Source organism: Lontra canadensis, unplaced genomic scaffold, assembly GCF_010015895.1.
Source record: "Lontra canadensis isolate GAN:19392208 unplaced genomic scaffold, GSC_riverotter_1.0 scaffold169, whole genome shotgun sequence".
NCBI classification, from domain to species: domain Eukaryota; kingdom Metazoa; phylum Chordata; class Mammalia; order Carnivora; family Mustelidae; genus Lontra; species Lontra canadensis.
The window spans coordinates 1,066,912-1,079,448 of record NW_022631163.1 but is presented as its reverse complement, the minus strand read 5'-3'; the positions used below and the strand labels follow the sequence as shown (position 1 = coordinate 1,079,448).

At 40.8% G+C, this 12,537-nt stretch overlaps 1 protein-coding gene across 1 annotated transcript in view; it reads left to right on the top strand.

Annotated features, from left to right (window-relative positions):
* CTNNBL1 (catenin beta like 1) overlaps window positions 1-12,537 on the top strand; it is a 158,203-nt gene that overhangs the window by 43,423 nt on the left and 102,243 nt on the right. Inside the window, exon 4 of the mRNA XM_032845811.1 lies at window positions 3,230-3,369. Coding sequence (XP_032701702.1) covers window positions 3,230-3,369 — 140 coding nt within the window. The remainder of the gene's footprint in view (window positions 1-3,229; window positions 3,370-12,537) is intronic.

The window sequence follows — 12,537 nt, the reverse complement described above, 5'->3', positions numbered from 1 at the left end:
TATTTCTTCAGATCTGTGGGAAAAGGATAGATTATGGTTTTGGGACAACTGGCCAAACATTGCAGAAAATAAAGCTAGATCTTTGCCCTATTTCATATGCTAAAATATATCTCAGAATTACTTACTCCTAAACATTTAAATATGTATAAACACAGAAGTAGTATATCGTAAAATATATTTGATCTTAGCGTAGGAAAAAATCTTACTCAAGGCACATGTAGCATAGAGTTCATAAAGGCTAAAATATAACTACTCAGACTTTTAAAAACTTTTATGTTAAAAAGCACAGTGTAAAAATTAAAGGGCAAATATTTTTCACTGGTTTATTTTTTTTTTTTACAACATATGGCAGAGATTAGTTTCCTTAATATATAGAGTGCTTATAAATCAGTAAATAAGTTGAGCACCCTTATATAAAAATGGTCAAAAAGAAACACAAATAATAGTAAACATTAATAGAATTTTAACATATTATCAAAAATGCAAAATAAAAAATGTTATATTTCTTATCTCAAATTAGAGGAGATTTTAAATAGATAATACTAGTTTTGAGGAAGGTCGGGAGGAAATAGGCACTCCTGACACTGCTGGGACCTTTCTGGCAGGCTATAGCAAAATCTCCTAAGTTATGCATTCTTTCTGCCTGGGCACCTTCCTGGTAATTTATCCTAACACGGTACTGATGAATACATACATCTTAGTGTCATTTGTTATAAGGGAAAAGATTGGAAACCAGTTGAATGTCTGACAAAGGGGGGACTGGTGAAATAAATTATGATAGATCCACATAAGGAAATACCATGTAGCTTTTTAAAATGTGTTATTTAGAATAGAAATTTCAGATGGGCTTAATCTCCTACACCCACTGTGGGACTGATGAGTGGTTTCTTCTTGGAACACCGTGTTGAGAAGGATTCTGAAGTCATGTCTGGGCTAACCATGGAAGGGCGCTGGGTTCAATGAGGGATTTTTGCCTTGGGAGAAGGAGTGACAGCTGCATCCGACACTGGCTTTTCCTATTGTAGAAGAATGCTTAATGATAAGAGAAATTGTTCAGCCTATGTTAACAACAATGGCAAAAATTGAATATAGAACTGTATACTGTGTAGGCTACTTTTTTTTTTTTTTTTTTTTGGCAGGTCGGGGAGGTTAGGAGTTTAGAAAAACTACTTAAATCTGCCAGAGTATTACCAGTGGTTATTTCTGGTCACTGAGATAACGGATGATTTCTGTGTTCTTTTTGTTTTGTTTTGTGTTTTTGTTTTTGTTTTGAGAGAGAGCAAGAGAACATAAGCAGGCAGAACAGCAGAGGGAGAAGGAGAAGCAAGATCCCCACTGAGCAGGGAGCCCGGTGTGGGGCTCGATCCCAGGACCTTGGGATCATGACCCGAGCCAAAGGCAGTTGCTCAACCAACTGAGCCACCCAGGCGCCCCTGTTTATTTTTTTGAAGTTTTGTCTTTTCCCAGTTTTCTATAAAAAGTAGTATTTTATGATTATAAAAAATATATAAATGTTACGATTAAAAATAATAAGGGGGAAAAAAACAATGGTAAGGATATTGTCTGCGTGTTTTAAAGAATAGTCTAAATAGTCTAGATTATTTTCCTTGCAGAATCCAGATTTCTGGAGAGGTGGTCTTTGCCCAGGCCCTCAGCATCTGAATGAGGCATATATAACTTCAAGAGTCCCTGCTTATGTTTCTTTTCCTTTTTTAAATTAAAGCACCCTGATATAAAATTAAATTGAGGCCATTTGATTAAGCAGGCAGCTGTGGATATATAGAGACAAAAGATACATTTCTGTCCTTAAGAAGCTTACATTCTAGAAACAAAGAGAGACAAAATAATAACGGTAGCGGCAGGAGAAGAAGAAATGAGAGCAAACACATAGCTTTTTATAGGCCAGGCCTTTTTCTTAATATTTATATATTTTATATATATTCATTTATTGACTCTTTACAGTAGCTCTGGGAGGTAACTTTATGGTGTTATTTACAGATGAGAAACTGAGGCATAGAGAAATGAAGTAAGTGGCTAAGGTCAGGTTCAAACCCAGGCAGTCTGACTCTGAGTCTGTTAAACCACCCACCCCTGGGGTGCCTGGGTGGCTCAGTTGGTTAAGTGTGTGACTCTTGGTCTCAGCGCTGGTCTTTTTTTTTTTTTTTCTTTCTTTTTTTTTAAAGATCTTATTTATTTATGTATTATAGAGCGAGTAAGCATGTGATCAGGGGGAGGGGCAGGGAGAGAGGGAGAGGGAAAGAATATCAGGGAAACCACGCTGAATGCAGAGCCTGACACGGGGCTTGATCTCAGGGTCATGAGTTCAAGCCCTGCTTTGGGCTTCATGCTGGGCATGGAGCCTATTTCAGCAACAACCACCACCACTACCACCACAACAACCACCACAACAACATCACCACTGCTTCCCTTCAGTTACTGTCAGTCGGGTATTGTTCAGTTGCTTTACATGGATTGGCTCACTTCTTCCTCAGAGCAAACCCTCCTGTCTTGTTCATCAAAGGCTTAGTGGGCATTTCTGATATGTCAAACACCAGGGGAGGACTGGGAGAGGTGAATGCACAACAGTTTTGTTCTTAGCGCCTGGGCACAGGTTTTTTGAAGGGTTCGGGTGTGGAACTATGAGTGGAGTATCTGCCTTGCCACATAAGGTGTGGTGGTGATTGCAGGGTGAGGGAGACTAGCGCTGCTTTACTGTGGAATCTGCCCCCGAATCAGCTCACTGAAGAGAGAGGGTTTGGTGGAAGGCAGGGTAGTTTTGGATGGTAGGAGAATCTCAGTATCTTCCTTTGGGTAAGGGGGATAACTGGCCGTTGATCGGAAGTGGCAGGTAAGAGAAACCCTTTTTGGATTAGTGGGAGAACTATGTCAGGGCAACACTGTGGTCATGGTAGCTAATCCACAGGACTGGTGGGCAGATGATTTAATGCTACAAAATGTTTCAGGAGCCTCTAAAAGGCAACTTGTGACTGCAAGAGTAAGGGGAACCCTGTAATGAGATCTGAATCCAAGATTGATTTTTGTAATGAGGAAATCGATTTCTCAAGGAAATTGTGTGACAGTATGATGTTTGGATGAGTGTACTTCCTGGTTGGTCTGTTGCATATACTTTGACAGATTGTTTCCCTGTCTGGATTATGTTGCTGTTTGCTCCTCAGTGCTGATGGTACCCCTTTCCTTTCACTGATGCTGTCTTGTTTTCCCCTCCTAGGTTTATGGAATCTGAGCTGGACCTAAATGACATCATTCAGGAGATGCACGTGGTGGCCACCATGCCAGACCTGTACCACCTTCTGGTGGAGTTGAATGCTGTGCAGTCTCTCCTTGGGTTACTTGGACACGATAATACAGATATCCTTGCAGATCTGTTCTCAGTAGGAAGGCTGACAGGGTGAGGGAATACTGTTTACTCTCTTCTCCTGTCTGTCTCTGCTGATGTCTGCTGTCACGTCTGGTGTTCTATTTTCATTCTAATTATCTCCCATCTTGAAACACACGCTGCTCTTTACTCATTTGAAAATCTGTTTTTATCTATGAATAAATCTGGGGCAATCCTTAATTGTCCTATTTTCTCTTATTAGTGCTGGAATTCATTGTGATGTATCTGTTCATACCTTAATAACGTTAATTTCTCAGGGTCTTGATTTTCCAGGTCCGTTATAGCGGCATGGCCAGATAGGATTTGAATCTGTTGATCTAGACATTCTGCTAACAGATGGCCCAGTGGAGTTGAGACAAGAGGAGGCAGTGAACCGTGGTAGAAAGCACACTGGAATGTCCAGGAAGATGGGGATTTTAATTTCTTTTGTCCAGCGCTACATTCCCTATTCCTTAAAAAAGCCTCAGTGCACAGAAACACGTAATATTTGTCGAATGAGCATTAGACCTAAACAGATGATCTAGCTTACTTACTGATCCCAGCTTACTTTATTGTGTGAAATTTGATGACCCTCCAGCCCTCAGTATTGTCCTCTGCAGAAGTGGAGTCAATAACTTTTGCCTTTCATTGCTATGGAATATTAAAGGAGACCATGTGAGGGCCAAGCGGTTTCTGATACATAGTAGGCACTTAGTAGATGTTACTTTTAGCTGAATCTGAACCATGACTTCCAAAACCATTTTATACTTTGTCTTTGCTCTCAGATGTGCAGCAGCTTCCTACAAACGGGTTTTGATATGCCCGTGGTCGGAGATATGTTCATTAAAACGAATTCTCTTCCAATGGTTCTGTTTGAATCCAGATTTCCGAAGGTAGGAGACAAATGTAGTTAGTCTGCCTGAGTGATATTCACGGGGAATCTGCTGCTGCTTCATGTTATTTTCATCTTCCTGCTAATCTTTCTCCTGAGAGCATGTCTGACTAGGTTCTTTCCTGCCTGATAATTCTCATAGAAATAAATCAGTGAATAATTTTAATGCAGGCTTCTTGAAGGGTGATCTTAAGCCATTTCTGAGACTTGTAAGGTTAGGTAGCATTACGAATCACTCTGTCTGTCCCCAGGTTGCTGTGTTTCTCAGGGTTTACTGCTGGGTTCTGGGTTGTATAAGAACCCTGGTGGATCAGCTTGTTTCTGGATCAGCTTAGTATAGGGTCTCATGAACTCATGCGGTAGACATGCTTTGAGTGCTTATTATGTACCAGGCACTGTACTAGACCCCGAAGAACCATGGACTAGACTGGATGTTCAAGCAGCATCAGTTAGTAAATATATATTTGAATATCTACCATATGATCAGCCCTATTCAAGGTACTGACTAGTCCTCACAGAGTTAGTAAGGTAGAAAGAGTTCTTAGTTGTGACTTCACCTTTTAATTCACCTACAGAACGGTAGATTTTCAGAATCTAAGCAGACCTGACACATGATTTAGCCCATTGCCTTAGTTATTTATTTAGTGACAAAACAGAGGTCCAAATAATGGACAGCTAACTGTTGAGGTTGAGTCTGGCCCTCTGGGCCCCCGATTTCCAGGCTGGCCTTGTTTCGAATGCGTCTTGAACCCTCCCCCTGCAGGACTTATTACATCCCTGACAGAGTTGCACAGTGTCATCTGCTACCTGTGTATTCACACAGGAATCACCAAGTTTGTTTCTGGAAACACAGCTCTCGTTCTTTTTTTGTTCCTGCTAACTCAAAGTAATAGTGGCAGCTTCCCGACGATCCTGACATTTTGCTGATTCACCAGCCTGGTTCCTGCTGGGGAGGAGACTGACACGAGAAGTGCTGCTCGACATCGGCATACTTGGGAAAGGCAAGGGCACAGATGTTCCAAGTTGTTAAGTTCTGGTCTTTAAAAAGGAAAAAAACAAGTCCCCCTATAATAACTTTGACAGACTGCCATTTCCCTCCTGTTTTCTGAGAGCTAAACTACGTTTTGTTTTTATTCCCCCCCTCTAGTATGCCAACCTTCACCTTACTGCCCTAATGGTATTTTTTAAAATCTGATTTTTAATTATGCCCTACATCAAATTTAAAGTGCATTTGAAATTTTTTTAATTACCTAATTTTAATTAGCTGCAGCAATTAGGGTAAATGTCATCCTCCTCAAAGTACAGTTTTTCTTGAAAGTGGTTTCAGGATAGGGTAGGCCCTCTTGACTTGCATCTGACACATCCTCTCCCATTCCGGGATGTTGATCTCCCAGTAGCAATGTACTCTGTGTCTTGTCTTATCTGTGATCTATAATGGAGATTTTTCTTCGGGAGATGCTTGTTAACAATTTACTGTTGTACAGCTGTAACTGCCCAAAACACCTTACCATGAGTAAATAATTTCATGGCAGTCATGACTTAAATTTTTCATCTTTTTTAACTCTTCATTTATCAACCAACACCTTATGTGGCTGGTTGTGCTCCCGACAAGCCCAGGTCATCTTTGCTTTGTCCTTCTCTGAGAAAACATCAACTGTAGGGATTTTAATTGGATCAGAGTCTGGTTCGTTGTAACCTTAAGAGGCAGAGGATGCGAGAAAACAGCTTGTGCCTTGTCCTTTCAACCGTGAGAAGCAGCTTCAGAGTTTATTCCGGCGCTCTGCATCACTGCTGCTCGTGAGGGCCTGTCAGCGCTTCTGTGCCTTGTCTCCCCCCTTGAGAGGCTGGAGCCCAGCCATCGGCTGGCTGCAGAGTGGAATTCTGGTCTGTGAAGAGCACCTCTGGGGGTGAGGGACAGAGAGGGAGGGGCATACCCCTCACACAGTATTGAAGAGTCACTCCGAATGTGCTAGAAGAGAACACACGGTAGGATCCAACAGCTGCTGCCTTTTAGAAATACTGCTTTTTAAAACTATTTTTCCTTTGAAGTAGTCATTTAAATGTGTTTAGAGCCCTTTTTTGTGAACCTTTTGGAGTGTTTTTACAGAAACATAAAATCAAAGGTACATTTAAAGATATTTTCTTAAGGTACTGCTAAACAAACAGTTTTTGTGGCCCATTTTAAGCCATATTTACTCATTTTGCCTAAAGGAACAAGGAGGAATAAAACAAGGGGAGGATAAAACCCCAGATGGTGGCTCATCACCCCTTTTACCACCAACCAAAAAATAAATCACCACAGCATCAAATCCAAAAACATCCTATCTTTGTATGTCTTTAGCTACACTCTCAATTTGAGTGAATGGAATCCTTTCTAAAGTCTTTGTGGTAGATCATGACATTTATGGGCTTCCTCCTTTTTGTGATAAGCCCTGTTGGGCCCTATTGGGGAAACAAGAAATGATAACTCAGTTAGAGTAAAAACACTCACTCACTTACAAGTTACTTACTGTGTGTGGTAAGTGCCCTTAGAGTATTACACTCAAGAAATGCCATTGGAGTTCTGAGGTGTGAGTCATTTCTGGCTTGGGGGTGATAAGGGAATTGGGCATTGGAGATGGGTAAGCTTTTGACAGATGTGGAGATTAGAGTGTGTTTCTAGTTTATTTTCATGGTCTGTACCTTGGGAGTGGAATTGCCATTCCTTACATGCGAGAAGCTGATGTGCTCATGTAGTCACTACAAACTAACCAGGATATCAGGATATTTAAAACAAAACAAAACAAAACACCAAGACTACTGCTTTCCAGCTAAGTGCTCTATTTAAAAAAAAAAAAAGAAGAAGAAGAAAGAAAGAAAGAAATTGGGGTTTATTGAGTATCCCAGTTTGTTCAAAGACTGCTTTGTCTCTACCTGTTTGTGACCCAGAAAAATGAGGTCTCATCGTAATGTTGACCTAAGGCATTATTACAGTGGGTTGCTTACTAATATGTGGGAAGGGAGAAATTTGTTAGTTATATAGGAGATCATTGGTGCTGATGGGACAGCTCTTTTTTTTTTTTTTTTTTGGTCTGGGATAATTTCAGGGAATGGTTGTTAGCTCTGTTCTTTTCTATACTACTGCCTAGTTTTCTTTGACTCTGGAAAGCCAGGAGGACCTGCAAAGTTGTGCTTTTGGATTTTGTGAAGAATTACTGTGGGGGTTGGAAAATAAAGAGCAGGCAGACTTTTTCTTAGACCAGCAGGGATCAGTTGAATTTGAGCAGTTTGGGTCTGAGAAAGCTGAAGGGAAACAAACTGACTGCAACACACCATATTGTCCCAGAGGGTGTGTACAATAGTCAGGGGTGCCGTGTATTATAGCCCCAGTGTTAATGAGCAGAAATAGGGCTGGGAAGGGTTTGAGCCTCTTAAGGGCTTTCTTCTAATTGGACTGGGAGGGAGTTGGCTATTGCTCCAGTGCTTTCCTGCAAACACTGTCTAACAAGACTTGTGAATCTTGAGCTATTGCTTTGCTGGGAGCTGTTCTCATCTTGACATTTCCTCAAAACTACATTGAGGAGAAGGTACTTCTTTTTCTCATCAGTAGTCTGACATGTCTGATAATCTGTGCAGATAAGTCACCCATTTTTCTGGAGCCTTTTAGATACGCTCTGGAGAAAGTCAGATCACGTAAAAAGAGCCAAATGGCAATCTAGGAAAAGCACCTCTTAATGTAGCTTTTGTTCTTGTTTATGAATTTTAGGTGAATGCCATGCCCCTAGAAGGTTAGGGTGGTTATAGTGTGCTTTGGACATCTCCCCTGTGGCATAATAGTGCCCATTAGCATTTAGTAGGTACTTAAGGAATCTTGAATGAGTGCATTTTCTCCCTCATCTTAGTTTGATCTAGGAGTGGGAGAAAATTAAGAGTCCAGGTTTATTCTAGGGAGCTCTGTGCCAACTGTTTTAAAAGGAGGAAAAGACCATTGTGTCTGTGTTTTGAAATTGATCTATATTAACCGAGCCTTTTCTAATCATTGTCCTAATCTAGGAGTAAAAGAAAAAAGTTGGTTTGTTTGTTTGTTTTTAAACCGACATTTGTTCCATTAAATCAGTTGTAGTCCCTGAATCTAGACTGGTTTATTTTTCTTAAGGAATCCTTTTTGAGATGACTTATTTATTTATTTATTTATTTATATTTTTTATTTTTTTAAAGATTTTATTTATTTACTTAACAGACAGAGATCACAAGTAGGCAGAGAGGCAGGCAGAGAGAGAGGGGGAAGCAGGCTCCCTGCTGAGCAGAGAGCCTGATGCGGGCCTGATCCCAGAACCCTGGGATCATGACCTGAGGAGAAGGCAGAGGCTTAACCCACTGAGCCACCCAGGCGCCCCCAAAATGACTTTTTCAAAAAAGCCATCTGCTTACTACATCTTATTTTTTTTTTTTTTTAAGTAACTTTGTTCCTTACGGACACATCTAATTGGAGATTAATGAGATCAACATTCAGTTTCTGTACCAAAACTACATGGATCATACCCAAAAGCAAATATATAAACCAAAAAGTGGAAGTAAATACTCCCTCTTTTTCCAAAAGCCTTTGTATTATGGACTATTTTGTGCCCAGCTGGTCTTTTCTACTTCACCTCTTATTACACTAGCTTATTGCCCCAGTAGTGGACAGGTACAGAGGGAGTGTGCGGGGTGGCCTTTCTACTCGACATGACAAAATAGGCTATCAAAAACTGTGTTTTAGTAATTCACAGAGAGACAGGCTCTCTGTTTTCCTATTATACTTGGATGGGAGAGCCTTTTACCTTGTGAAATGAAATTGTAACTACAGTGGAAAAACCTATCACCCATGCCCAGAGTCTGCTTGTGAAGAAATGTTGGATGGGCGGCAGTCCATGCTGAATTTTCTCATCAAGATAGAGAGTCCCTCTGTCTATGAGTTTGGGTTCTCATTCCTCTTTCCGGTCTTCAAATGACCTCTGTCTTCTAAGTAATATTATATTACCCAGGAGTTGCTGATTACAATGTGGACTCATTACTGCCTTGCTGAAATGTTATTTGGTGAAAGTTGGGAATTTATGTAAACTCAGCTAGCAGTAGAATTGATGAGATGTTTACCAGACCCAATAGCTGATATCTCCTTTCATGTTTGACTTCTCAACTGAGGCAGGAGGGTAGGCAAGGAGATAACCACTGGAACATTTCTAAAAATGACTTTCCTTGGTAAAAGTTAGACATTTATCCTGTCCTACATAAAACCACCACCATTGTCAATTATTTTCCTTTTTAAAAAAAGTTCCTAGGTTTAATGTGACACATCTGTGAGCATGGTATAAGACTAATGAAAGAAATATAGGATACCCGGCCCATAGACCTTAGAGGCTGGAAAGGGACTTGATCAATCTGAATGTCTGTAGCATAGCTGAAAAATAAAATTAGATCTTCTAACCCATTGTGACCCAGAAAAGGAGACCATGCTGTTGTTAGCTTACATTTTAGATTTTAGAGGCTTCAGGAAAAAGTGAAGGCAACAGTGAGGGTCTTGGCCATTCTGTGGGAAGACTTGACTAACAATCTTTATTATAAAATGTTTTCATATTTTCTTAGTACTTTGATTTGCTTGGCATATGTGACCTTATTTATTCCTTTTAGCTACTCAGCGAGATGGGCTGGGCAGAGACTATTGCCACCATTTTACAGGCGAGGAAACTAAGCTATAAGGAGATAAAGGGGCTTGGACAGGATTACATGGCTAGTGATAATTTGGGGATAGGTCAGTTCACTAAAGATAGGAAGCAGAGATGAATACGACATGACTCCTGTCCTCAGGTTTGCTCTGACTCTTCATCTGTTGTTCTTTCAAATATACCCCATCTGTGTTTTGAGGCTGTGTGTGTGTGTGTGTGTGTGTGTGTGTGTGTTTAAATTTTATTTATTTATTTGACACACAGAGCGAGCGAGCAAGACCGAGAACAAGCACAGCAGGGGGAATGGCAGGCAAGGGAGAGGCAGGCTCCCCGCTGAGCAAGGAGCCTGTTGTGGGGCTTGATCCCAGGACACTGGGATCATGACCTGAGCCGAAGGCAGATGCTTAACCAACTGTGCCACCCAGGCACCCTTTGAGGCTGTTGTTTAATGAACATATGAGTTAATAAATACTTTGTTCTGTGTGGCATTGTACAAGGGAGATAATGATAGTGCTTATTATATGCCTGATTCATATTCTTGTCCTGTAGACATCTGACTGCACAGTGGGTCAATGGATGGATGGATGGATGGATACATAGATGAAATGTTATATAAACGTTAAATAAGCATGTGAATCGGTAAGATTTTTACGATATACATGTAAGAACTTTTCAAGAGAATATATTTGAGAGTGTCTTAGATGAGGAGGATGTTTGTTCCTGAAACTTAATAAGTTTTGGTGGAAATATGTGACAGATCTTTGTAGTTACAGTGGGCTCATTAGCTAGAACTTATCAGAACCTAACCCTGTTTAAAGCTGGTTTGTATTTCCCTGTGCATTAATATGGAGTGTAGTGGCAAAATTATCATTTTTGGAATCAGATGGACCAAACATTCCCCCTTACTATTGCAGTGCCTTTAGGTGAGTTACTTAACTTCTTTGAGCTTTTAGCTTTCTGACCTGTAAAATCTTATAATGCCCTTGTGAGAATTTGGTAGCTCAGCACTTGGTGTAATGATTATTACAATGGTGACCACTGCAGTCTTTAATTCCTACTAGTCAGGGGTAGCTCTGGAGTTTCTAGGGGTTAATTTGGTAGCCGGTTTTTTAAAACTAATTCAAACAACTGTGTTTTGGTTTACTGTATGTCAAGTATGTTACGTGGTCTTTTGTGTCAACCACTTTCTGGTTAATGAAGACAAGACACGGCACATAAAGGAGTTTTGTCCAAAGACCTTTCAGCTCTTTTACATATTAAGTTTTATAGCACTCCAGTGTTTTGGGTACATAACACTTTAAAGAGTGAAAGAAGATGACACTGATAGCTTAGTTACTTGTGCATGATGGTCAGCTGGTCAGTTACAAATGAATAAAACCAACCCTCCAATAGTTTTTCTTTCGGCAAAAGATGTTCATAAAATACCTGGAACATTAGCTGGTTGTTAGCAAGCCCTGTCATTCCTGTTATTATGTCCTTTATCTTTCCTTTTACTTTTTTTCTTCCAGTTCTAGGGAAACTGCCCTGATTCTGCCCTTGTCTCACTCTGGACTCTTGTATGTGGTATCTTTTCCTCCAGACCTGGCTTCCCACCCAGCCCACCCCGTTCAACTAGCTGCTCATTCTGCCTCCCATGTGTCCAGGCCTGCCCCGGTACTCTGTGCTTGAGTGCAAGTCTGTACACAGCTGTTAGGTTATTCTTTCAAAATATTATTTTCCTCATGGAGCTCTAATTGTCATTTTCTCCCTGTTCTCCCCTTTCTTCTGTCCTTCCCTCCCTTCCCTGATCCTCTGTGTCCTCTTCATGTGCCTTTGTGCCTTCCAGTCTCCTTCCTCTTCTTCCCATGGCTTGGCTTTCTCACCATTCTGCCCTCATCCTTTTTAGTTGCCTGTTTTCTGACCAGTTTTTCTCTGGCAGATCATTGCTGATTTCTGAGTTCAGTTTGATTGCCCCCTTTACAGGACATCTGTATTCCTCATTTGTTACATGTTGGCAGTTGCCTATGGTGCATAATTTTTAAAATGTCTCTGATTATTGAATGTCCTCGTTTTGTAGATGAGGAAACGGAGGCCCAGAATGAATAGTGGATTTGCTTTTGTCACCATCACAGTGCTTTCTTCATCGTAGACATTCAGAAATGCAGGTTGGCAGAGCATGGTGTGTGTGTGTGTGTGTATGTATGTGTGAAACAGTGAGTGAGAGAAAAAAGAGAATGTGTTTCCAAGGTGAGGAGGGAAAGCAGTTTAGTTCTGCCTTCTAGTTTCCAAACATAACTCCTTTTTTCTCTCTTGTTTTCTTTCTTTCATATATATCTTCCTCTTTCTATTTTTGTCTAGTGTTTATCTCGTTGTTCTTCCTTTTATGTCCATAGTAGCTCAGTGTTTGAGGGGAGGGAGCTGTGGGTAGGGGGAGGTCTAGCACAGTCCAGTATAAAGCCTTCCCTCTACATCTGAAACTGATTTCGTCCTGCCCTGCTCTCTGCCGACCTCTAGGTGAACACCAGCCATCTCATCTCAGAAATCATTACTGCCTTCGAAGGTGAACTGTACAGGGTAGTTCAGATTATACTGAGTTCCAAGAATTTAAA